This window comes from Hylobates moloch, unplaced genomic scaffold (genome assembly GCF_009828535.3).
Source record: "Hylobates moloch isolate HMO894 unplaced genomic scaffold, HMol_V3 SCAFFOLD_1, whole genome shotgun sequence".
Taxonomy (NCBI): Eukaryota; Metazoa; Chordata; class Mammalia; order Primates; family Hylobatidae; genus Hylobates; species Hylobates moloch.
The window spans coordinates 67,535,965-67,560,103 of record NW_026652276.1 but is presented as its reverse complement, the minus strand read 5'-3'; the positions used below and the strand labels follow the sequence as shown (position 1 = coordinate 67,560,103).

Below are 24,139 nucleotides of genomic sequence, written 5' to 3'. Positions count from 1 at the left end.
AAGGCCAGGGATCTTGACTGTTTTGTTTTTCCTTGTATCTCCAGCACCTAGAAGGATACTGCAATTTTCTAAAAACAAAGCAACAGGGAGAACAACAAAAATACATTTAATAAATGCCAAAAAATAATGTTTGTCTTTGAGGGCCATGAGATTATAGGTAATATTTTTCTTTTCCTACTTTTCTGCATTTTATATATAGTACACATGGTAATAAAAACAAAGTTACTGATAGACCTACATTTAAATAAGTAAATATAAGTGAAAATCAGAATTTTTAAAAAGGGGAGGTGAAACTTAACCTTATGAAGAATTAATTCAAATAGCAAACTTCTCATATATTTATCAACATGGAAAATATTCATGATACACAGCTAACTGAAAAAAAGCATACCATAATATAGTGTACCTTGTATAAAGTCATTTCTGTATAACTCGGGAAAATGCTAGAATTTCATACAACATAGTTTTAACAGTGATTATTTCTGGATAGTAGAATTGGGGTGCTTTTTGCTTTTCTTTGTGTTTTTCTACATTTTTAAATATTTTTGTATTGTATATTTGTCAGGGAAAAATACTAATCTTTTTGAACAGCTATCTCCTCTTGTGCATTTACAATACAGTTCAATTTGCAACACATTGTCAGGAACACATCAATTTTTTCAAGTAAGGGATGCCTTATGTTAAACTACCCACTTCCTACTGTGTCATATCAATTACTTTCTATGGTTTGTTTTATCAAAGAACACCTGAGCAAGGGTACCTCACATAAACTGGAATTACTATATTAATGTTTTTAAAAAGCTTTTTAGCACTGATAATATATTATATTTTTAAATAAATTGTGCTATCCCCTTCATCAATATTAATTTTCCAATACTGCAGAACTAAATGTTACTGTCATCATGTGTTATCACCTACTCTTATATCTTAAAATTTTCCCATAAAATGATTCATAATCTAAACTAAGAGGAGAAAAACAGTTTTGAAAAATTTTCTACAGAACATTATTTTTCACTTATTCCAAATAGCACAACAAGAAGGTTTGCAGGAAATGGAATGAAACCATGGTAACCAACTGAACCTATCATGAGCTATCAGATCAAAAGAACACACAGTACATTACACGTCAACGCCTACTAGCAGCATAATCCTTCCCCAGTTCCTCTTGATCCTTCTTCTTTAACATGAAAAATGCTTTCAACCAATTTTCATATTTTAAAACTGCAAAAGCCCCTTTATCAGTATCTACTATGATTCTCTGGCTTTACTCAGGAACTCTTTGGCCAAGCTCACTTTATAAGTCAACCTGATGTTTTGAGATTCAATTAGGAATTGTTGGGTGTTTTCAATCATTAGCAAAATTACATTTTTTACTTCAGTGCATTTTATCATTTTCTAACATAGCAGCAATAGTTTCTTCACACAAAATCTTCAGTACTGTAAAGACTGTATCACCCAGGCTGGGCACGGTGGCTCACGCCTGTAATCCCAGCACTTTGGGAGGCTGAGGCAGGTGGGTCACGAGGTCAGGAGTTCAAGACCAGCCTGGCCAAGAAGGTGAAACCCCGTCTCTACTAAAAATACAAAAATTAGCCGGGCGTGGTGGCAGGCGCCTGTAATCCCAGCTACTCAGGAGGCTTGCAGCAGAGAATTGCTTGAACCCAGGAGGCAGGGGATGCAGTGAGCCGAGACTGGGCCATTGCACTCCAGCCTGGACGACAGAGCTAGACTCCATCTAAAAAAAAAAAAAAAAAAAAAAAAAAAGACTGTATCACCCTCTCACAGAAATTCCTTGCTTAACAGAATTTTATCAGTATTCTAAACTCAAAGCCACAATAAATTAAATAACAATTACATTTACAGAACACAGATGAGTCCTTTTTGACTATCTGGTTGTCCATTCTATCACTGATCATCAACCTCCTCATAGGCACTGAAGCTAAACTCACAGAATCTGGCTCAACATGATCTTAAACTACCAATTCGCTACAACTAAATAAACAAGGTAATGATGGCTTTTGTCGGGCATTAGCTGTTTACTGCACAACTATATAGTCAGGTAGACAATAGGGCAAACCTCTGCAAAGACTAGAGATCATCTTTGCTGTTACAGTTAGCCACTCCTTAACGGTTTTCATTTAAAATAAAACACAATATGCATATATGCCATAAAAACAGAAGTATATTTTATGCATGACCAGCTTCTGGAAGGATAGAAAGTAATCGTGAATGGTGTTATCTCTAGGGAGTGGAACTGGAAGTATGTCACGGTGGGAAAGTACTATATCATTTTAAACACCTTTATTTCAAAATTTTTAAACCATATCTATGTGTTGCTTTTATAATAGAAATATAATAAATTACACAGATGCAAATATGCTGTTATTTTTATAAAGAATTATTGCTGTTTTACTTTAATAAGTTATACAAAGTTACTATAAAATTATTTTTATAAGTACAAATAATTACCAAGTGAACTTATAATGGGATTTTTGTTTAAATTATTAAACTGCAAATGCACTTAATTTGGCTTTTTTCTTTTGAGACTACGGGGGTGGAAAGTTAACCCTTGAGAATAAGTTGGAATAAACCTTATCTTTACAGGCTTTAAACAAAGGTATATCTGTTTATAAAAATAGTAATGTGTTGATAACTTTAAAATCTTAATTACTAAAATGGCATTGATTTAAAAACTAAGAGTAGGCCGGGCACAGTGGCTCACGCCTGTAATCCCAGCACTTTCGGAGGCTGAGGCAGGCGGATTACCTGTAGTCGGGAGTTCGAGACCAGCCTGACCAACATGGAGAAACTCCGTCTCTACTAAAAAATACAAAATTAGCTGGGCATGGTGGCGCATGCCTGTAATCCCAGCTACTCGCGAGGCTGAGGCAGGAGAATCACTTGAACCCGGGAGGTGGAGGTTGTGGTGAGCCAAGATTGCACCATTGCACTCCAGCCTGAGCAACAACAGCAAAACTCCGTCTCAAAAAAAAAAAAAATAATAATAATAAAAAAATAAAAATTAAGAGTTTACTCTTGTGTCATACCTCTTGTCAACTTAAAGTGCTGCATGTTTTATGACTGCCATGCCCGGCCGGATATTGTTTTTAAACAAGTTATATTTCTTAGTTTTATTGCTGTTTGTTCTTGAGCAAGTTAAGCCTTGGTTTTCTCATCTGTAAAATGGGGAAAATAATAGTATCTACCACATGGTCTTATTTTATAGATAAAACTTAATTTTCCAACCTGTTGCCAAGAACAGAGGTTATGGGTTACAAGACAGCAAACCTGTCTAGCCCTTTCAGAGGCCAAAAAGTGTCTGATACATTGAAGTCCTTGAGCCAGTCACACTGGGCCATGATCAATCTCATGCATTTACCTTAATGTACCACACATTATCACTTTGTATGAATGCCAGAAAAAGTTTGGATTATCTAAAAGATAATTCACATAAAGTATTTACCATAATGCCTGGAAGAGTAAAGATTTGGAAATGTTAGCTATTATTATATTTATAAAACTGTTATGTCCATTAAAAAATATTTGGTGGCTCCAAATCATTCACAGAAAAGGAATCACATTATCAACATATGCTAGGACTGTATCTAGTTACTAAAAAGAGATCTTAAGAGGATCTAGCATGTCTTCCACTGTACCTTAAAGCAGATACACACATGAGATTCTAGTTCTTCTTTGCAAAGTAGATAACTGGAGAGACAGTCATCCTCTTTATGTACAAGTTTCTATTAGCCCCAAAATGTACTTGAAACTCAACTCTACCCTTAAATGAAATAATAAAATTTGCTTTATACTATGCTTTAAAAATACAAAAGCCAAAAATATCTTGAAATCAGCTTGGCTTTCTCTACCTTCTATTTTAAATCCACCGCTATGTATGCATACTTTTGAGAGAGAACTGAAGTTTGAACAGACAGAATACTAGTGAATAAAAACCATGCTGAGGATAAATTTTTTTTTTTTTTTTTGAGACAGAGTCTCACTCTGTTGCCCAGGCTGGAGTGCAGTGGTGCAATCTAGGCTCACTGCAAACTCCGCCTCCCGGGTTCATGCCATTCTCCTGCCTCAGCCTCCTGAGCAGCTGGGACTACAGCTACCATGCCCAGCTAATTTTTTGTGTTTTTTTAGTAGAGACAGGGTTTCACCGTGTTAGCCAGGATGGTCTCGATCTCCTGACCTCGTGATCCGCCTGCCTTGGCCTCTCAAAGTGCTGGGATTACAGGCGTGAGCCACTGCACCCGGCCAGATAAAAATGTTTTTAAATGAAATACCATTCAAGAGTAAGGTGCAAATCAATCCTTAATGAGATAGCACTTCACATATACTAGGATGTCTATATTCAAAGAGATATAACAAGTGTTAAAAAGGATGTGAAGAAACTGGAACCTTCACACACTGCTGGTGGGACTATAATGATATAACCACTTTGGAAAACCATTCCATGATTCCTCAAAAGGTTACTTTTGAGTTACAATATGACCCAGCAACTTCACTCCTAGGTATATACCCAAGAGAAATAAAAACATATGTTTATATAAAAACTTGTACACAATTTTATTCATAATAATGTTATTTACAGTAGTATTAGTCATAATAGCCAAAAAGTAGAATCAACTCAAATGTCCATCAACTATTGGAATATGTTTCTAATATTATTCATTAGTAAAAAGGAACAAAGTACTTATACATGCTACAACATGGATAAACTTTGAAAACATTACGCTAAGGGAAAAATGTCAGTCACAAAAGAACATATATTATATAATGCCATTTATATGAAATGTCTAGGTTGTTTACATCAATAGAGACAAAAGTAGATTAATGGTTGCTTAGGGCTAGGAGACCTGAGGAGAAACAGAAAGTGAGGGCAACTGGGTATAGAGGTTCTTTTCGGGGGATTAAATGTTCTAAAATTGATTATGTCATAATTTTGTGAATGTACTAAAAACCACTGAACTGTACACTTGAAATAGGTGAATTGCTATGCTATATAACTGAAGAAACAGTTTTAAGAAAGTAAGATATGAGAACATGCAAAAGCCATGCTTGCAAACAGAGTAAGAAAAAAAAAGATGCAATTTTATAATACATAGAAACAGTGCTTGGTTGCCTTCAGTAGATGTTTCGTAACACTCTTTGGATAGGAGGCAGTCTTTTTTGGTCCAGGAAAAAAATGAGAAAACAGGAAGAAAAAGAATCAGTGAGGCAATTAACCCTTAACATTTTTTACTCTATCAAGTTAACACTTTAGCAAGCAGTCATTTTAGGTTCATTGATCAAAAAAGGGTGTCTTTTTAAAGGGGGGGAAAAATGAGGACTGGGGAGTGCATGTTTATCTGAATTTACCAAACAGAAGAAACCTTGTAGACTTTCTTCCTTCTTTTCCTCCCAGTAGTCCCAGCATTTAATCTTAATTTGTTAATTGAAAATGAGAAATAATAACTCAAAGCCTCTGAACACTCAGTCTATATATTTTAAGTTTTCTCACTCTGCAGACAGACAATACGGGAAGTCATTAATCAGAAGGCTGCTTGGTGAGCATGAGGTCCAGAGCAAGAGGAAATGAGGGATCAAATGTTGAATGGAACATTTCTCAAAGTGTGTTCCACTGAGAAAGTCCATGAAAAGGGGGTCTCATGATCAAATGAGTTCGTATTAACAATACTCATAGGCTCTGGGAACTACTGACAGAAAAAAAATTCAATTGATTACGTTTAATGGCAGAGAGACCCATATGGCTCCTTTTTCCTCTCCATGCCAGAGACAGCACTGCCAGTGCTGGTCAAGACTCCCCTCCCATATAGACCTTGGATGGAACAGAGGCCTCTATGACTTTTCTTTCTATTGCCCCAGGGCTGACCAATCCTTCTTCCAAGGAATTATTTAAATAAATTGATACATTCTGTTTAGTGTCAAATCTTTGGAGATTTAGGAGGTATTACCTTTTGTTTTGACCCAACATTGCAACTAATGTCTTCATTTCTTCTCAAAATAAAAATAGCTCTTTTGGTTTTTTTTTTTCTGCTTGTGAAATGATACATGTGCATTGTAAAAAAAAAAAAATCAGGTAACTCAAAAAATACAAAGAAGTAGCAATCATGTTTAAGTTAGTCACTAAGAGATAAACACCAAACATTTTGGTGATCATTCTTTTAGACACCTTTCTATTTAAATATACACCCATAGGTATGAAATTTTATATAAGTAGTATGATACTATACATACTATTCTGTATAATAAATTTTATTTTTCAGATTGATAAAAGTTTTGTTTCTGAATTTATGAAATGTGACATATTTTAAAAGAAAATATAATTTTCGGCCGGGCACGGTGGCTCACACTTGTAATCCCAGCACTTTGGGAGGCCGAGGCGGGCGGATCACGAGGTCAGGAGATCGAGACCACGGTGAAACCCCATCTCTACTAAAAATACAAAAAATTAGCCGGGCGTGGTGGCAGCCGCCTGTAGTCCTAGCTACTCGGAGAGGCTGAGGCAGGAGAATGGCATGAACCCGGGAGGTGGAGCTTGCAGTGAGCCGAGATCGCGCCACTGCACTCCAGCTTGGGTGACAGAGCGAGACTCCGTCTCAAAAAAAAAAAAAAAGAAAAAAAAAAAAGAAAATATAATTTTCCCAAATATCATGTTTTTTCAGTGTTTATCATTTGTTCTCAATTACTAAAATTTTTCTAAAGAATTCTTACGTTACTGTCAGCATAAAATCAACAGGAAAGTGCCAAGTATTGTAGGTATAAGGCATTCTCTGGAATATGTCCAAATATGCCCTGAAATATCCAGATACCGGGTTTGGGGATTATCAAGACTCTTGCACATGTCACTTTGTTCTTCTCCCAATTTAGAGAAGCTAAAATGAGTCAGATTAACAGAAATGTCTCTGGAGTTGCCAAATTTGGAGTTAACAGTTCTCTTCAAAGTGAACCCTTTAAAATCTATAAGGTATACAGAAGCCCTTTTAAATATCAGTTCTCTATAGTCAAAGAAAAACTGCTTACTAAATTAATTATCCAAATAATTCTGGTAAAACATAGTTCCTACCACCCTTTCCACTCAGCATTCTAATTCCTCCAGCAATGATCTTTCTAAATCATAAATGTAACCCTATTGTCTTCTACTAAAAGCCTTCAATGATTCCCATTTCCTACAGATAAAGCCCAAATTCTTAAGCATGAAATTCTAGGCTCTCCTGGCACACTAAGTGCTAAAATTTCCCATACTCCCAGTCCCTCAGCAGACTGCCATACACGAAATGCTCCATGCTGTTCTACATTCCAGCACCATTTCTTCTTCCCAAAATGCTTGTTTTTCATCATATTCTACCCCTTTTACTTGGTAAGCCAGTCTACCTTTAAGAGCTAGTTTAAATGTCTTCTTTCTTGACCCACTTGAATAGTATCTGGCACAATACAGAAGCTCAATAAATGCTGCTCTTTTTAATAATTCAGAATCTGGAGAATTATTTCAATTGTCCAATTTAACACTGAAGAGCAAGCCCCTCCAATTTCCATGAAAAGGCCTTGACACATATTAGTGACATACCAGGGATATGTATTTTTAGATATTAATAAAAAGTCTATGGGTTTCATTATGCTAAAATTATTAATATAATTAGGTTTTCCATATCACCTTTAAAATGCTGACCTAAAGTCAGTTTGGAAAACATTTCAAATCAAATTTTTAAAATATTATAGGCAAAAGAACATTATCAAAACATATTTTACCAAACTCTTTGACACCTGCCCTCACATAAAACTGTCTTTGGAACTCACACCTGATTTTCTTACTACAGTATTTACTAAAGCTAAAATTAGATATATAACTTTAGTAAGAGATTGACCAGAGCTAAAATATTTGAAAAATTACACCATGGGTTGATCTGCCTAACAAAGAAACTGCTTTCTAAGTACAGCCTGTACTTGGCTATAGTTAACTATCTAACTGGTATACACGTTCCCTCCTTTCCTCCAACCTTCTTCCTTCACTTAAAACAAGAAAAGAAAACCAGATTTTGTTTGGTCATTCATTCTTCCTTCCAAAGCCTTATCTTCCAGAAGAAGCTGACCCATTTCCCAGTTCTAGGAGCAGGTGCTAGGTTAGACAAGCAATCAGTACATGCATTTCTCTCAGATGTTATTGGTCCAGGAATGGGAAAGGCAGACTCATGCTAGCCCTATTAACCTGAAGGAAAGGATGCATACTGCAAGAGAGAAGAGAGGTTCCCTTACACTCTCCTGCTGGACATAAACAAGAAATCTTACAATTCTGATTGCACTGGCAGCCACCTTTTGACCGCAAGGAAAACCAACCTTAGACTGAAGTTGATGCTGTGACTAGCCATGAATACAAACAGAAAGATCACAAGTCCTTCATAACATCACTAGAATACTGACCATCCATGCTATTATTACATTTCTGAACTTAGTATGTGAGATATTATCTTAAATAACTTACGTCTAAGTGAGTAGAGTTTGCTTATTTTGAATGTCAAGTAATACTTGTGTCTGAAAGCATCTCAATGGATAGAGAATATGATTCTTGAAAGTGGGATGCTGTTAATAACAGAATTTTTAAGGGTCCCTTTTGCAATATACTGGGATTATTATCCCTGTTTTATAAATAGGAAACTAAAGCTTGAAAAGGTTAAATATACAAAATAAGGCAGGCAACTAGAACTCAGGTTTGTCTAATTCTAAAGTCTATACTACAACTTCATTTCCAAAGTTCTAACAGTGAGAGTGGGTAACTGCAATTATTTTCTGATAGTTTTTTTTTAAATCTTAATTCCTTATTCTCTCTGATTTTCCTCTATTCTTTCAATCTATACATTACATAGAAAGTGTTCCTGTTTAAGTTGTTAACATTTTAAATGTTTCTTTTTCCAGTTTTCTTTTGTAGTTTTAGTGAAATATACACAATATTTATTTTTCTTAGTAAAAATGAACAAATTTAGCAGGTTAAGTCATTGTGAAAAAGAGGTATTTTATGTCAAAGGGAACCAACATTGACAGAGAGCCCAATAATAAGTCAAAGTTAATGCATAACTTTAGTCTTATGCCATATTAAATGTCCAACGTTGATAAAGAATTGTTTTTGTTTTTTTTTTAACTTCCAAGAAAACTCTTGGACAGAGTCTAGGCAAATGTGCTCTGCAATACATGGATGACTTAGGAGAAATAATAGTAAGATCCTAATTTTAGGCTATAATTCACCTATTTGCATTATTTTCGTTAAGGCAGGAAAAGTAAACAGCCATTAGGATAAAAATGATACAAATTTGTTAAGTTAGTAAAGGCCTTTTGGCATTTACAGCAATCCTCCCAAAAATAAAATGTTTAGATAAAAACAGCAAGAAAAAAATTAGTTCTGAATGGGTTATGACTGCATTTATACCCATAAATTGTTTGGGTTTTTATCCAGGACAGTGGTGACAATGAGAAAGTAGATATCAAATATTCAAAAGATCATTTCATATATTCACTCATATTAGCTCTCCACAAGGTTTTTCACCTTCTTAAATTTCCAAAAATCAAATGAAAATTCTGGAACTAAATAACATAGTATTTGACATTAAAAACTCAATGGATGGGTCTAACAGCAGATCAGAAACACCAGAAGTCAGGAATAGTAAACCAGAAAAATGGCCCATAGAAAATGTCCAAACTCAACCTAATATTTTTTTCTTTTAGTGACAAAAACTAGAGTGTCTTATAAAACATATCTTTTAAATAATTAGTTCTAAAATGATGAAAGCCATGTGTTTTCAATCAAACCTCTTAAATTATTTTAGGTTACTTGTAACTGCTATTTGCCACATCTGATTAAACTACAATGAATACAAATGTTGTCAAAATCAGCATACAGAAAATCTGAGAATCACTTTGAAACACTTCATGAGTCATAACCAAGTGCCTGGCTAGCATCTTCTTTTCAACTACACACTCTGAACATGCAAATGTCTGTCTATATGCTTCCCTTGTGTGACAAACATTCACTGAGTAAAAATCATTTTTCCTGAGTCAAGAGATGAATATGAGCATAGGTAGAAAAGCCAGACAAGGCTCAGCCTAAAATTTAGGCTGAGATGGGGCATGGAAGAAGATGCAAATGAAGAGCGAAAAATATCTCACCCATAGAACACCTGCCATGCCACATGGTGAAAACTTCTTTTCTGACTGCAGAAAGTTGGTAGCGTGACAGCACACATACAATACACACTCCCCTAAACAGCACCTCATAGCATTCATTAGGGTCCTCAGTGGAGGGCTAGTCCCCTTTAAGTGCAGGAGAGATGCCAATGCTTGAGGGAGGTGTGTTCTTTGAAACTCTGTGCTCTCCTTAACCTTACAACCTTGCTGATCACACCATTGGATTTTCAGGCAGATCATTTATAGTACTGGGGAGGACAAGGCTGGACACACAGACATTTCTTAGGCAGTTACTTAACTAGTCCAGAAAGTGGCTTAGAGTTGAAAAGGAGAGGTAATTTTGAGAAATACTTAAGAAATAAGATTGTTGGTTTTGGCTGTGTGAGATGAGCAACAAAGAAAAAGTCCTCTTAATCATTATCATACAGGTACAGTACCCAGGGCTTGCCAGGGTCCAAGAAAAGTGAAAAATACAAAAATATAAAAAATATGAAATATGAAAAGAAAGGTATGGCTCCAAAACAGAAAAAAAGAAAATTATAAAACTAAAGTTAATTTCAAAAGCAATTTACATAAAATCCTTACATAATTTTAACAGCAGAAAATATGTATTTGATATGAAGTATAGTGTGTAGTATAATGTAAGGTAGGGGCCTCTGGATGAATAGTGCCAGGCCTTACAAATACAATAAAATACACCTAAAAGAAAAACTGAAAATAATTTCTTAGTTTCTGTCTTATGGAATTGACTGAATAATAATGTGACCAGCTAATAAAGGAAATATAGATATCACAGCATATTTGGGAGAAAAGTGTTGAGTTCAGTTTGAGATATATTGAGATTGAGGTACCTATGAGGAATCAAGTTCAAGGACTTATTCCTAATTTTAGAGCCCCTAGTTGACACAGTAAATGCATAAATAACACTGACGGGTATAAAATAGACAAACTGGCTACCCCTTAATGGATTACGTGTATGTTAAAAACAAATTGATGTGAACTGGGAGAATCATCAGTTGAAATGGGAGTATCAGATAAGAATAATACATACATCAATGCAACTTCTATTTCAGACTTTGCTTAACACTTCCCAGCCATACATCAAGTTTAAAACAAGGAAAATGTCAATCATATTTGGGCACACAAATTACTCAATGTATATTGTAAGTAAAATTCCTCTATCTATGACCATTATAGCCCCCTTTTACTCGCTATTATTTCTTTTCCAAGTAATGATTTTACGGCAATTTTCAGTAACAAAAGAAAGGCTTTAAGTTACCCCAGAGATATGAATTTGAAACATTCCCATCAAGATTTACTGGGCCAAAGTGGATGGGAAGTGATTATAAATGTAAAGCCATGAGTAGAATGGGAGAGTGCAAGAAGGCGGGAATGAGAAAGAGATATGAAGGTCTCGGTGCTACTTTTCTCCGAACTAAATCCCTTAGCCTTCAAGTATTTGCTGGTATCAGCTGGTGAAAACTGTGTGACAGATATAAGATGATAGGCAATGTGGCGTAATGTGGTGAAAGTACTTGAATTTTGCAGTTAGGAAAAACTGAGTTCAAATTAAAGTTTTATAACTTCTTTGTGATCCTGGAGAAATGCAGGGGAAATGGCAACCAAGGGGAAAGAAAGCGAGGCTTCTGTTTCTCATTTTACCTCACCTTCTTCCTTCCTTATTCTGGACCACCAGCATTTACATCAAGGCTGTTTACCATAGACAATCAGATGACCAGATTATTTGGAAATAAGGTGGTGAAGAATTCTAGAATTATAATATGTTAGGAGTAGAAAGATGAAGAAACTAACTTCAAGAAATTCTGTGATTTGCCCCAAATCAGTCTTCTAATTCAATTAATGGTAAATTGAATAGGTATTTGAATTGCCATACCAGAATTTTTTTCCTGTATACCACAATTTAAACCTGAAAAAAACAGTATAATTAAGTAATTGAAGGGGAATTTACACTTTATAATTTACCATAAAAGGCAAATTTCCATGAACTCCTGTGACAAGCTCTATTCTCCAAGTATTCAATTATTTCAGCATTCAGTATGAAATAATACTGAATTGTATCATTCTATTTAACAGAAAGATTAATATCAAATCTTATGGACAGGAATCAGAGCAGGCCCTGCTCGTTCACACAGGTATTAAGTGATTGGAGAAGGAATTAGACATGTTAGTCCTAAACATTAACATCAACTTTCTATCCTCTATTTGTGACTACCAAAGGAAATTTCATATATTTGACCTCTGTCTTCAGAAGTCTCTGCTTTTAAGTCTTTTCCAAATAGATGAATGTATATATGAATGAACAAATAAAGGGATGAACAAAGACAATGGATAATTATTCCCAGCCTTTGGTGAGGCAGCAATGTAGAATGACTAAGAGCAAAGACTCCGAAGTCAGACAATCTGGGTTCAAATAGCAGCAGCACAAGTTATTAAATGTGTGACCTTCACCAAGTTATTCAACCTCCATCCAGGTCTTCTGTTTCCTCATCTGTAAAATGGGGGTAATAACAATACATAGAGTGGTTGTGAGGATTAAATGAGGTTACAGGCCTGGCATAAGGTAAGTCCAATGGACAAGTATGCTCTTGTATTATTGTTCTTACTGTTGGGTTATTATTGCAGGGTTAGCAGGAGTATTTGCTTCTGGGCACTGTACTGTAAAGCCAAAACACTAAGTGAAGCTCAGCTGATAGGGAAGAGTCAAGAGCTCCCAAGAAAAACTGCTCCAACCAAAAGGCAACCTAAGAGAAATGGCACTGAATTTAGCTTTATGAGTTATGAAGATCTTTTCTCTTGATCTCTTTCCTTATTCAAGAAATTGATGGAAGCCGACAAGCTAGACAAACAGGAAAGAAGGGGTAAGATGGAATGGAAGGAAGCAGCTACCGCAAAATGCTTTAAAAGTTTTACAGGCCAGGCGTGGTGGTTCACACCTATAATCCCAGCACTTTGGGAGGCCAAGGTGGGTGAACCACGAAGTCAAGAGATGGAGACCATCCTGGCCAACATGGTGAAACCCGTCTCTACTAAAAATGCAAAGATTAGCTGGGCGTAGTGGCACACGTCTGTAATCCCAGCTACTCGGGAGGCTGAGGCAGGAGAATCGCTTGAACCCGGAAGTGGAGGGGTTGCAGTGAGCCGAGATCGTGCCACTGCACTCCAGCCTGGCAACAGAGTGAGATTCCATTTCAAAAAAAAAAAAAAAAAGTTTTTCTATTCTTAATTACTGAGTGTTACCATTCACGAGGAATTTTTAAAGGGTCTCAAAGCTATTAAAATGGTAATTAGATCCCAAGAAAACAAGAACCAATTCAATTACATGCTGGATGCTTTTAAAATTTAAAGCCCTCTATTAAGAGAGTTTTAAATAAAGCACAGTAGTAATTGCAGGCCCATGACCAACCTTAAAGCCAAAGTGTAGGTCCCTGGCTGCCGCTGGCTCTCCCGGATGAGGTAGCTCCCCTCAGCCACAATCAAGAGCTGGTCGGCTGCTTCTCTGGAGATCATGCCATGAAACCTAAGAAACAAAGTCTACTAAGAAACTGTGCTTTCTACATTTTTCAATAAAACAAGATAAAACAACATCCCACCACCACCACCTTCTCCTGTTGTTTTCAAGATGAAGTACTGCCACACAATGGAAGGGAAGCACTTGGGTTTAACTATGCTTGTGTCTCTCTGGGCCTGGCCCCCAGCCAGCTTCTCTGTGGTGATAAGAACAGCACCAAAGTACTACCCAATCCAGTTAACAACCATGGAATCAAAATTCACATCCATCTAAGGGAAGATCAACCACCTCTCTCAAGAGGACAATTCCTTTCTTATGTATCCATTTAACCATATGGCTTGCTAAAGAAAAGAAAAAATAAATAAAACACAGAAATGTATTCTATTTTCCTTTCTTCCCATTAGCAGCACTGCTCCAAAATTTTGGCTGAGTCTATGTTGGCAATTTTCCAGGACCCTGGGTTGTTCTTAATTGGCATGATTGCCCAATAATGTGCATAATCTGCATTACTGAACACTCAAGCCCAAAGCAAACAACTATAATACTTGTTTTCATTCCCTGCTAAAACCTTATCTTTGATTAACATAGAAAAATAGAGAAAAAATAAACATAAATAACATAAATAACATGCTCTTTACACAAACACAGATGAACCTATAACAATCTGGCATAAAACACTGAAAAAAAATGTCAGTTGTGACACATACTAAAAATAAGAAGCCACCTTACATTTGTATAGCGATTTACAATTTACAAAGAACCTATATATCATTCTATAACTCAAAGATAATGAAGGAATTCAGGACATGTCACCCCAAAATATGCCACTTTGCTGTATCAAGTATTTTGAGCTAAAGGCACTTTAAAAACATCAAATGCAGACACAGGCTTTCTCTGACTCTCCCTATCTACCTAAAGACAGATCATCCAAAAGGAACTCAACTGTTAGCAATGCCCTCCCGTGAGTTTCAGCAACCAGGGAAGACTGACTCTTATGGAGGAGAGGAGACTAAAAGTTGACAACACACTCAGACAAACTCTGTCACAAACTATCATTTACCTTCCCGTAAATGGCCAGAAACTTCCCTCCCATTCCCGTTATGATGGTATAAAAATTCTAAACCTCACTTTTTGGAGTGGTATTCACTTTATTTTTTTCTGTGATGCCCCTGTGCAAGTAGTATTAAAAATTAATAAATTTGTATACCTTCTCTCCTGTTAATTTGCCTATTGTTTGTTTATTTCATAGACCCAGCTCTCAAACATAGGACGGTAGAGGGAAAGTCTTTCCTCCCCTACAATAACTGCAATGACTCATTGCTCAAAAGAAATTTTGCAGCTTTTACTGGTACTAAAGGAACAATAGTCACTTGAATTTGGAATGATACATTTAAAAGGCGTTGAAATGGCACCTTAACAATTCAGGAACATTACTAGGGGCAAGAGTAATCCCAGCACTTTGGAAAGCCGAGGCAGGTGGATCAACTGAGGTCAGGAGTTCGAGACTAGCCTGGCCAACATGGTGAAACCCCGTCTCTACTAAAAACACAAAAAATTAGCTGGGTGTGGTGGCAGTTGCCTATAGTTCCAGGTACTCGGGAGGCTGAGGTGGGAGAACCGCCTGAACCCAGGAGGTTTTGTAATTTTTAAAACCTCATTGCAGGCCGGTTGCGGTGGCTCACGCCTATAATCCTAACACTTTGGGAAGCTGAGACGGGTGGATCACCTGAGGTCAGGAGTTTGAGACCAGCCTGACCAACATGGTGAAACCCCGTCTCTACTAAAAATACAAAAATTAACCAGGCGTAGTGGCGGGCGCCTGTAATCCCAGTTACCTGGGAGGCTTAGGCAGGAGAATCACTTGAACCCAGGAGGCGGAGGTTATAGTGAACCGAGATCACACCATTGCACTCCAGCCTGAGCAGCAAGAGAGAAACTCCATCTTAAAAAAAAAAAAAAAAATTCAATTAACTTAAAAGAAAATCAAACTAAAGAAAAACTCTGAAACAAAACTTGACAATATATTTAAAGAATTTTAAAATTATTTGCACAAGTTGATCAAAAATTTCTAACCCCCAAGACCCCATGTACTGAGATGTTTCATATGGTGTTACTTCCAATAGCATAGTTTAAAAGCAACCTATTATACCAAAAGCAGAATGACTATATAAATTACAATACAACTGTACTGTAGAATATCAGTGGTTCTTAACTTTGAAATCACCCTTTCCTCAACTCATAGGTGTGCATCTGTAATCCATTTCTAAGTCTTGAAAACATAAAGAATTTTAAATAATTTAAAAATATTTATAATGTATACTTTTATCTGATATGATCTCCAGTCATAAGAAACAAACAATTTTGAGGAATGATGAGATTATGAGTGATTTTTATTCTTTTCCCCAAAGTGCTACATTTCTGTTTTTCAATAACCTGAAAAATTAAGGACTTTAAAAATCATTGCATTTTTCACAAAACAGAAAAATGCTCATTGTCAATTTTAAATGAAACAATCAGGCTATAAAATGGTATGTATAATATCTCAATTTGGTTCAAATCCATTAGGAAAATATTTCTTCAGATAGTAATACTTCAAATTGTTAACATTAGCTGTTTCTGAGTAGCATGAATTATTATATTTTTCTCATAATAAAGATAATACATACTATTTAAGAAAATCTGAAAAATAAAAATATATAGAATAAATCACCCACATCCCACTGTACATACATGTGTGTGTATATACATATCTATATGCCTAATATATAAGTACACAAAAACACAAATATGTACATTTTCCTCATATACATCTAAGATTATTTACTTGTATGGTTTGCATCCTTAACATTATTGCATGTACATTTTCCCATGCTATTTTCTTATTTATACTTGTCTTTATTGTCTATATTGTTCACCAATTAGATCACATTTGAAATTTTTAAGAAATAAATGCAACTCCACCAAACTTGAATACTTCATCTTGCTTTCACTTAAAAGCATCCGTTTACCCTGTCTCTCTTACATACGCCAATCTATAAAATGTTTTCTAATAATCCATACTTACTCTCTTCCATAATACTTTGGTCTGTTTTCCACCTATTGGGAAAGCAAAAAAAAAGGGCATATTTGTAAAAATGCAAATGTGCAGAACATAACTCAACATTTTGTGCATGTGACAAAGTAAAGCATATATTAAAAAAAGAATTCAAATAACAGAGTATGGAGTCCCAGTTCTACCAGCAGGTTACCTGTGCCATTTGGACTGGTCACTTCATCTCTCCAGACCTATTTCTTATTTATAAAATGCTGTGTATGTAGTTGGACTAAACTATCTTTAGTTTCTAGAATTTAACAAGCTGAAAAAAATTTCACTTTATTCAAGAGTAAAATATAACACCCCAAAACATACAGCCACACAATTGTGACACACTCAATTGTAGCTATCTCCCCCATCCTCCTCTGCTATTCCTCTCCTTCTTGCTCCAGACTCTCCATTCTGTTAGCATCTCCATATACTCTTACCCTTCTGTTGTCCCATCATCTCTTCCCTCACCACAGCTTATCAGGGCATGTGTGTTGGCTATAGCTAAGAAAAGCCCCAGCAAGATAAATGCCCAGGAATTTTCACAGGAAGATAGAGAACATTCAAAATACACTCACTGAACAGCAAATATGTGACAGGCATTGTTCTACCTGCAGGGACACATTACTGTATAAGACCAAAACTCTTTTGGAGCTTACATTCTAATAGTGACAGACAGACAATAAAGTTTAAAAATGAAAACAGAAAGTAGTAGTAAATACTATAATGAAAATAGGAGTGGGTAACAAAAGGGAAGACTAGTGAGCTACTTATTAAGCTGGGTGGTTAGCAAAGCTCTCTCTGAGATGACATTTAAAGTGAGTCCTGAATGGCAAGATGCCAACTCTGACTACAAAATCATAGGAACAGCAAAAAAGCTTTTCCCTAGTAGGTACTTTGATGACACCACGAACTATGTTATTGAGCTCTTGCTATTTGCTATGTGTTTTAGTTACATTTAAAGATCACTGAATCCTCAAAATAAGACAGGAATTATTCTACTTCGTCTTTATGAAATAGTATTATCATCCTCATTTTATTTATTTTTCTGGGCAAAATTCACCTTTTCTTTTAAATGTACTTATAATTAACAAATAAAAGGGGTGTGTGTGTGTATTATGGTATATGGCATGATGTTTTGATATTTGTACATATTGTGGAATGGCTAAAATAAGCTAATTAACACACACAATACTTCACATACTTTTTTTTGTGGTTAGAACACGTAAAATTTACCCTCAGCAATTTTCAAGTATATAATACATTGTTATTAACTATAGTCACTAAGTTGTACAACAGATCTTTTGAACATATTCCTCCAACCTAAATGAAATTTTGTATCCTTTAACCAATATCTCCTGAATTCCCACCCCAACCACATTCTTTCCTACTCCTTCCCTCTGCCTCTGATAACCACTATTCTACTTCTTGCTACTACGAATTCAACATTTTTAGATTCCACAAGTGAGATCATGCAGTATTTGTCGTTCTGGGCCTGCTTTGTTTCACTTAACATAATGTCCTCTAAGTTCATCCGTGTTGTTGCAAATGACAGGACTTCCTTTGGTATTCAATTTGAAATAAACAGCATTCCACTGTATACCGAAATGAAATATACAGTATTCCATTATGTATATATACACCACATTTTTTTTATCCATTCATTCACTGATGAACATTTAGGTTGGTTCCATATCTTGAATACTATGAATAATGCTGCAATGAACATGGGAGTGCAGATATTTCATCAACATATTAATTTTATTTCCTTTGGGTACACACCAACTAGTGAGATCGCAGAATCATGGTAGTGGAGAAACTGAGCATCCGAGAGATTACATAACTTATTCAAGGTTACTTGTTCAAGTGGTGGGGCTCAAGGCACAATTGGGATTCTTACTCAAAAATGGCAAAAAGGGAACAAGCCCTCTGTCTATTTGACACTGACTCATTTGAATTTGGTTAAATATGGCAGTTCCCAAAGCAACTCAAAGCCTATCTTTTCAGTGATCTTCTCCCTTAGTTCTGCATACAGCTTGGGTGCCAAGTCTGATATTGTTTTCAGCAAACTTGATATAGTTACTCACAGCATAGAAAAACTTTTGTGTTTCAATAAAAAATTGTGCATCATCTATAGCAGTGATCCCCAACATTTTTGGCACCAGGGACTGGTTTTGGGGAAGACAATTTTTCCATGGACCAGGGCAGGAGCAGGGGAATGGTTTCAGGATGATTCAAGCACATTGCACTTACTGTGCACTTTATTTCTATTATTATTATATACTCACCATAATGTAGAATCAGTGAGAGCCCTGAGCTTGTTTTCCTGCAACTAGATGGTCCCATCTGGGGGTGATGGGAGACAGTGACAGATCATCAAGCATTGGATTCTCATAAGGGGCATGCAACCTAGGTCCCTTGCGTGTGCAATTCACAATAGGGTTCGTGTTCCCGTGAGTCTAATATGGCCGCTGATCTGAGAGGAGGCGGAGCTCAGGCAATAATGTGGGCAATGGGGAGTGGCTGTAGATGAAACTTCACTGGCTCACCTACCATTCACCTCCTGCTGTGCAGCCTGGTTCCTGACAGGCCACAGAGTGGTACTGGTCCATGGCCTGGGGATTGGGGACACCTAATCTATAGCATACCCTACTGGCTTATCAGATTCTAGCACAGTGCCTTTTGTCTGAGCTATTTTGGTACTGCCTAAGTTGTAGGTAACTAATAGACACATTTTTTTCCTGCATATTTGTGGTTGAACTGACTTTTTCCCTACCCTCTCTCCGAGTGGAAAAACTAGTTTTGTCTCCATGTGCAATTCATCTCAATATTCCTTGACTCCATACAAGAGTTTTTGGAGTTTTCCTTTCAACCGATTATAACATCTGCCTAGTTCTCTCACATTTTATGAGTAAAATAAATTTTTAACGTGTTCATTTTCATATCTATAGGAGAGTCATGATTTTAACTTTTCATAAAAATTATACTGTATTAGTCCATCCTCACACTTTTAATAAAGACATACGTGATGAAACTGGGTAATTTATAAAGGAAAGAGGTTTAATTAACTCACAGTTCCACATGGCTGGGAGGTTTCAGGAAACTTACAATCATGGCAGAAGGGGAAGCAAACAGGTCCTTCTTCATATGGCGGCAGCAAGAAGAAGTGCCAAGCAAAAGAGGGAAAAGCCCCTTACAAAACCACCAGATCTCATGAGAACTCACTCACTATCACGAGAACTGCATGAAGGTAATTGCTCCCATGATTCAATTATCTCCCACTGGGTCCCTCGCCCAACACATGGGAATTATGGGAACTACAATTCAAGATAAGATTTGGGTGAGGACACAGCCAAACCATATCATATACTTAAATAATACTTTATCGCTCATGAATCTTCTGTTATCTGTGAGGCTGTAGTCAGGTTATTTATGATCTTCCTGAGGTAAGTTCCACCTGATTTGGCCTTGTTTCATAATAATTTCTCTGCTCATAAAACTCAGTGTACTAAGAATATGTCAGCTGGCTCCTACAGCTACAGATGATGGCTATTCTAGTTTCAGTCCAGAGCTTATAGAATGGAGTCAGGCAACTGCTTGAGAATAAACCTTTGCTTGCAAAGATTAAATTTCAATGTTTAAGTCTTAGATAATTAATTTTCTATAGCATCATATGATAAAATGTTACTCAAAAGAACCATTTAGCAGTGTCCTTTCCAACTAAAAATGTGAAATGCTCAGTATTTACTCTAAAGGAAGATATACATGCACATGTACACATGAAAACGTGAATAAGAATGTTCTCATATGCACTGTTCATAGTCATTTTTAAAATGGGTTAGTCAGGCATGGTGGCTCATACCTGTAATCCCAGCACTTTGGGAGACCAAGGTAGGAGAACTGCTTGAGGCCACAAGCTCAAGTCTAGCCTGGCAACACAGCAAGACCCCTATCTCTACAAAATATTTTTAAATATTTTTTTGGTGGTGGCACATGCCTGTAGTCCTAGGTATTCAGGAGGCTGAGATGAGAGGATTGCCTGAGCCCAGGAGGTTGAGGCTGCAGTGAGCCATGATCACATCACTGCACTCTCAGCCTGAGCGACAGAGTAAGACCCTGTCATTCATTTATTCATTCATTCACTCATACATATATAAAAAATATTTTCACTTTGGGAGGCCGAGGCGGGCAGATCACGAGGTCAGGAGATCGAGACCATCCTGGCTAACACAGTGAAACCCCGTCTCTACTAAAAATACAAAAAATTAGCCAGGCGAGGTGGTGGGCGCCTGTAGTCCCAACTACTTGGGAGGCTGAGGCAGGAGAATGGCGTGAACCCCGGGGGGCGGAGCCTGCAGTGAGCCGAGATCGCGCCACTGCACTCCAGCCTGGGTGACAGCGAGACTGTCTCAAAAAAAAAAAAAAAAAAAAAAAAAAACCATTTTAAATATACACCAATAGGGCAATAACTAACCTGATTTATAATGTAAATAATATACACAGTTTGAAGGAACAATGTAGATCTATCGAGACTAACATGGCAAAATCATTAAGACAAACTATTGAATACAAATATAAATTATGAAATAACAATATAGAATGACACCGTTTAGGAAAAAGCACACACACACGATATGTATTTATGGCATAAATAGAGATCTGGAAGTATGCATACCAAATTCAAATTGTTACCTCAAGGAAAGTGGGTGGAGAACAGACCTGAGGAGGCCAAGGAAAAGGCATAAAAGGAACTTTAATCTTGACCATAATATCATAACTCTTAAAGAAAAATGTATTTGTACATTAATTATAAACCTAATATCACCCTTAACAATATAAATTTTTTTTTTTTTTTTTTTTTGAGACGGAGTCTCGCTCTGTCACCCAGGCTGGAGTGCAGTGGCTTGATCTTGGCTCACTGCAAGCTCCGCCTCCTGGGTTCACGCCATTCTCCCGCCTCAGCCTCCCGAGTAGCTGGGACTACAGGCGCCCGCCACCATGCCCGGCTAATTTTTTGTATTTTTAGTAGAGATGGGGTTTCACTGTGTTAGCCAGGATGGTCTCCATCTCCTCACCTTGTGATCCACCCACCTCGGCCTCCCAAAGTGCTGGGATTACAGGTGTGAACCACCGCGCCCGGCCAACAATATAAATTAATATTAGCTTTTGTGTAACCTAATATCGAAGCTTGAGACACATTAGAATGGGGTCCCCCAACATTTTGAGAAGAGATCATGACCTTTCCTTCAAATCATGAGATCTTTGCAGGTAGTTGAAGGTATATGGCACTGAGGTTAAAGGAGAGCTTTTGAAAATACTCTACTTATCAAGGAAAATCCTGGACAAGTACAAAGAAGTGTGACAGTAGTGAGATTGGTGGCTGCAAATGGTGTGGCAATCCATTACATTTCCCAATCCAAGACAAATACTGATTATTTATTCAGGAGTCTTACAGTAAGTCCATAATCTGCTTCCATTAATTGCCTAAGTAATCATCTTCAGAAAACAATTGATTACGGCCTTATATTACTAAATAATTATTTGCTTTACCCAAAATAATTCTGAATTAAAGGAATTAGCACTGATAATTAAGAGTATTTTATATATAATAAGCACTATATCAAAAATAAAATTCACACACCAATTTCATCTTTCCTGTATTTTTATAATTGAAATGTCAATCAAAACTTAAGTTTAGATTTTTTTCTCTCATGTCTAGATAGTAAAGGGGATCACAATACACTACCCTAAAACATGCTACATTAGCATAAGAATTATTTTAAACTGATTAATTATATTTTAAAAATTTAAATTATTTTAAAATTATTTAAACAATTTAGAAACATCAAACATAGACACTTTCTGTACTCCCCCTTTCTGTCTAAAAACAGCATAAATTCCCTTTTGTAAAAGAAATTTACATTTGTAAAGACAATTTCCATATGTAAAGATGTACTCTTATACCACACTAGGATAGGAAGAGGAAATCAACTCCAGAGACAATTCTTATCTCCTGAGATGACCTGAGTCTGCATAACAAATCTTACTAAAAATTCTTATTTATCACATATTTCCTTCCCACAACTTACCACCCTGCCAAGGCCAAATCCCTTTTTCTTTGTCTAGTCTCTTATCTCTATCACCCTTTGTTAAAATGGTATATAACCCCCAAGTCTAACTGCCTCCTTGCTGTTTTCACTTCTTTTCTGTGAGATCCCCCTCTCCATGTGCATGTGAAATAAACCTTTTCTCCTGTTAATCTGCCTTTTGTCAGTATAGTCCAAAAATCCCAGCTACTGAATCTAATAGGGTAGAGAAGTTTTTCTTCCTCTACAATAGCATTTAGATGTTTTGCTGAGATCTAAGGTATGATTACTTCAGTGGTGATTTGGAATCGTCTTTTCAAACTCAGAGACAATATAACAGTACTTGGATAATTAAATTAAGGAATTCGTTAATATAAAAATGATTATTAATAACCCTAAATTAGTTTACTTGCAAATACATCAAATGAGGAACTTCAAGTGTTACATGCTATAGGAAAAACATCTTTATGCTTACACAAACATTTATATGCTTGTTTCTAAGTTTTATAAATTAATAATAATAGGAAACTGTTTACAGACTAAAACTGGTTGAACTCAATGTAACTAAGATATGTTTTAAAATGAGTACTTGTATTGAATTATGTGCTTTGCTTTCTCCAATTTTCTGTACTTAGTAGTTAACATTTTTTCATGATACCATAAAATGGGTAGGAAAAATGAGAAGTGAAGAAAAGAAAAATGATTTCTAACTGAAAATAAAAGGTGCCTATAAAATGTTTTACCATATAAACAAACAAACAAAAATCCTAAGGTCTCCAACCAACTAAATGGACTCCCTGTTGGCCAATGGGGCCCCAAAGAAACCTGAAAAACTGAATTCCTAGCCATGATGGGAAGAGAGGTTGGACACACCTCCTCATACCTCCCCCGCCCCGCTCCCTTTTGGTGTTTAGGCACAACTGACCAGCATTAACATTGAAATAGAGATCATAAGGCTGACAACAGAGACTGTGGCAATAAGATACCAAATTCCAATCCAACTCTGGTATGGTATCATATGACAGATAGCAGATTCCAAAGGAGATACAAATATTTTATCCCAAAATATATTTCTTTGACATATTTTGAAAAGGCCCTGCAAAGGCCATCCCTTGTGGGGGAATTTGCAACTGTGGAGAATTTCCATTAATACAGCCAGGCCTTTCCTTTCTAGGTCTTTCCTGGACATAGGAGTGATTAAACAAGAATGTGACACCTTTAAGGTCTAAAAGAGACATTTACCATCTTTTCTTTCCAAAGGCT

At 36.4% G+C, this 24,139-nt stretch overlaps 1 protein-coding gene across 1 annotated transcript in view; it reads right to left on the bottom strand.

Moving 5' to 3' along the window:
* CHN1 (chimerin 1) overlaps positions 1–24,139 on the bottom strand; it is a 209,995-nt gene that overhangs the window by 104,145 nt on the left and 81,711 nt on the right. Inside the window, exons 5-6 of the mRNA XM_032755326.2 lie at positions 16,773–16,804; positions 13,604–13,717 (exon numbers count right to left, since the gene is read on the bottom strand). Coding sequence (XP_032611217.1) covers positions 13,604–13,717; positions 16,773–16,804 — 146 coding nt within the window. The remainder of the gene's footprint in view (positions 1–13,603; positions 13,718–16,772; positions 16,805–24,139) is intronic.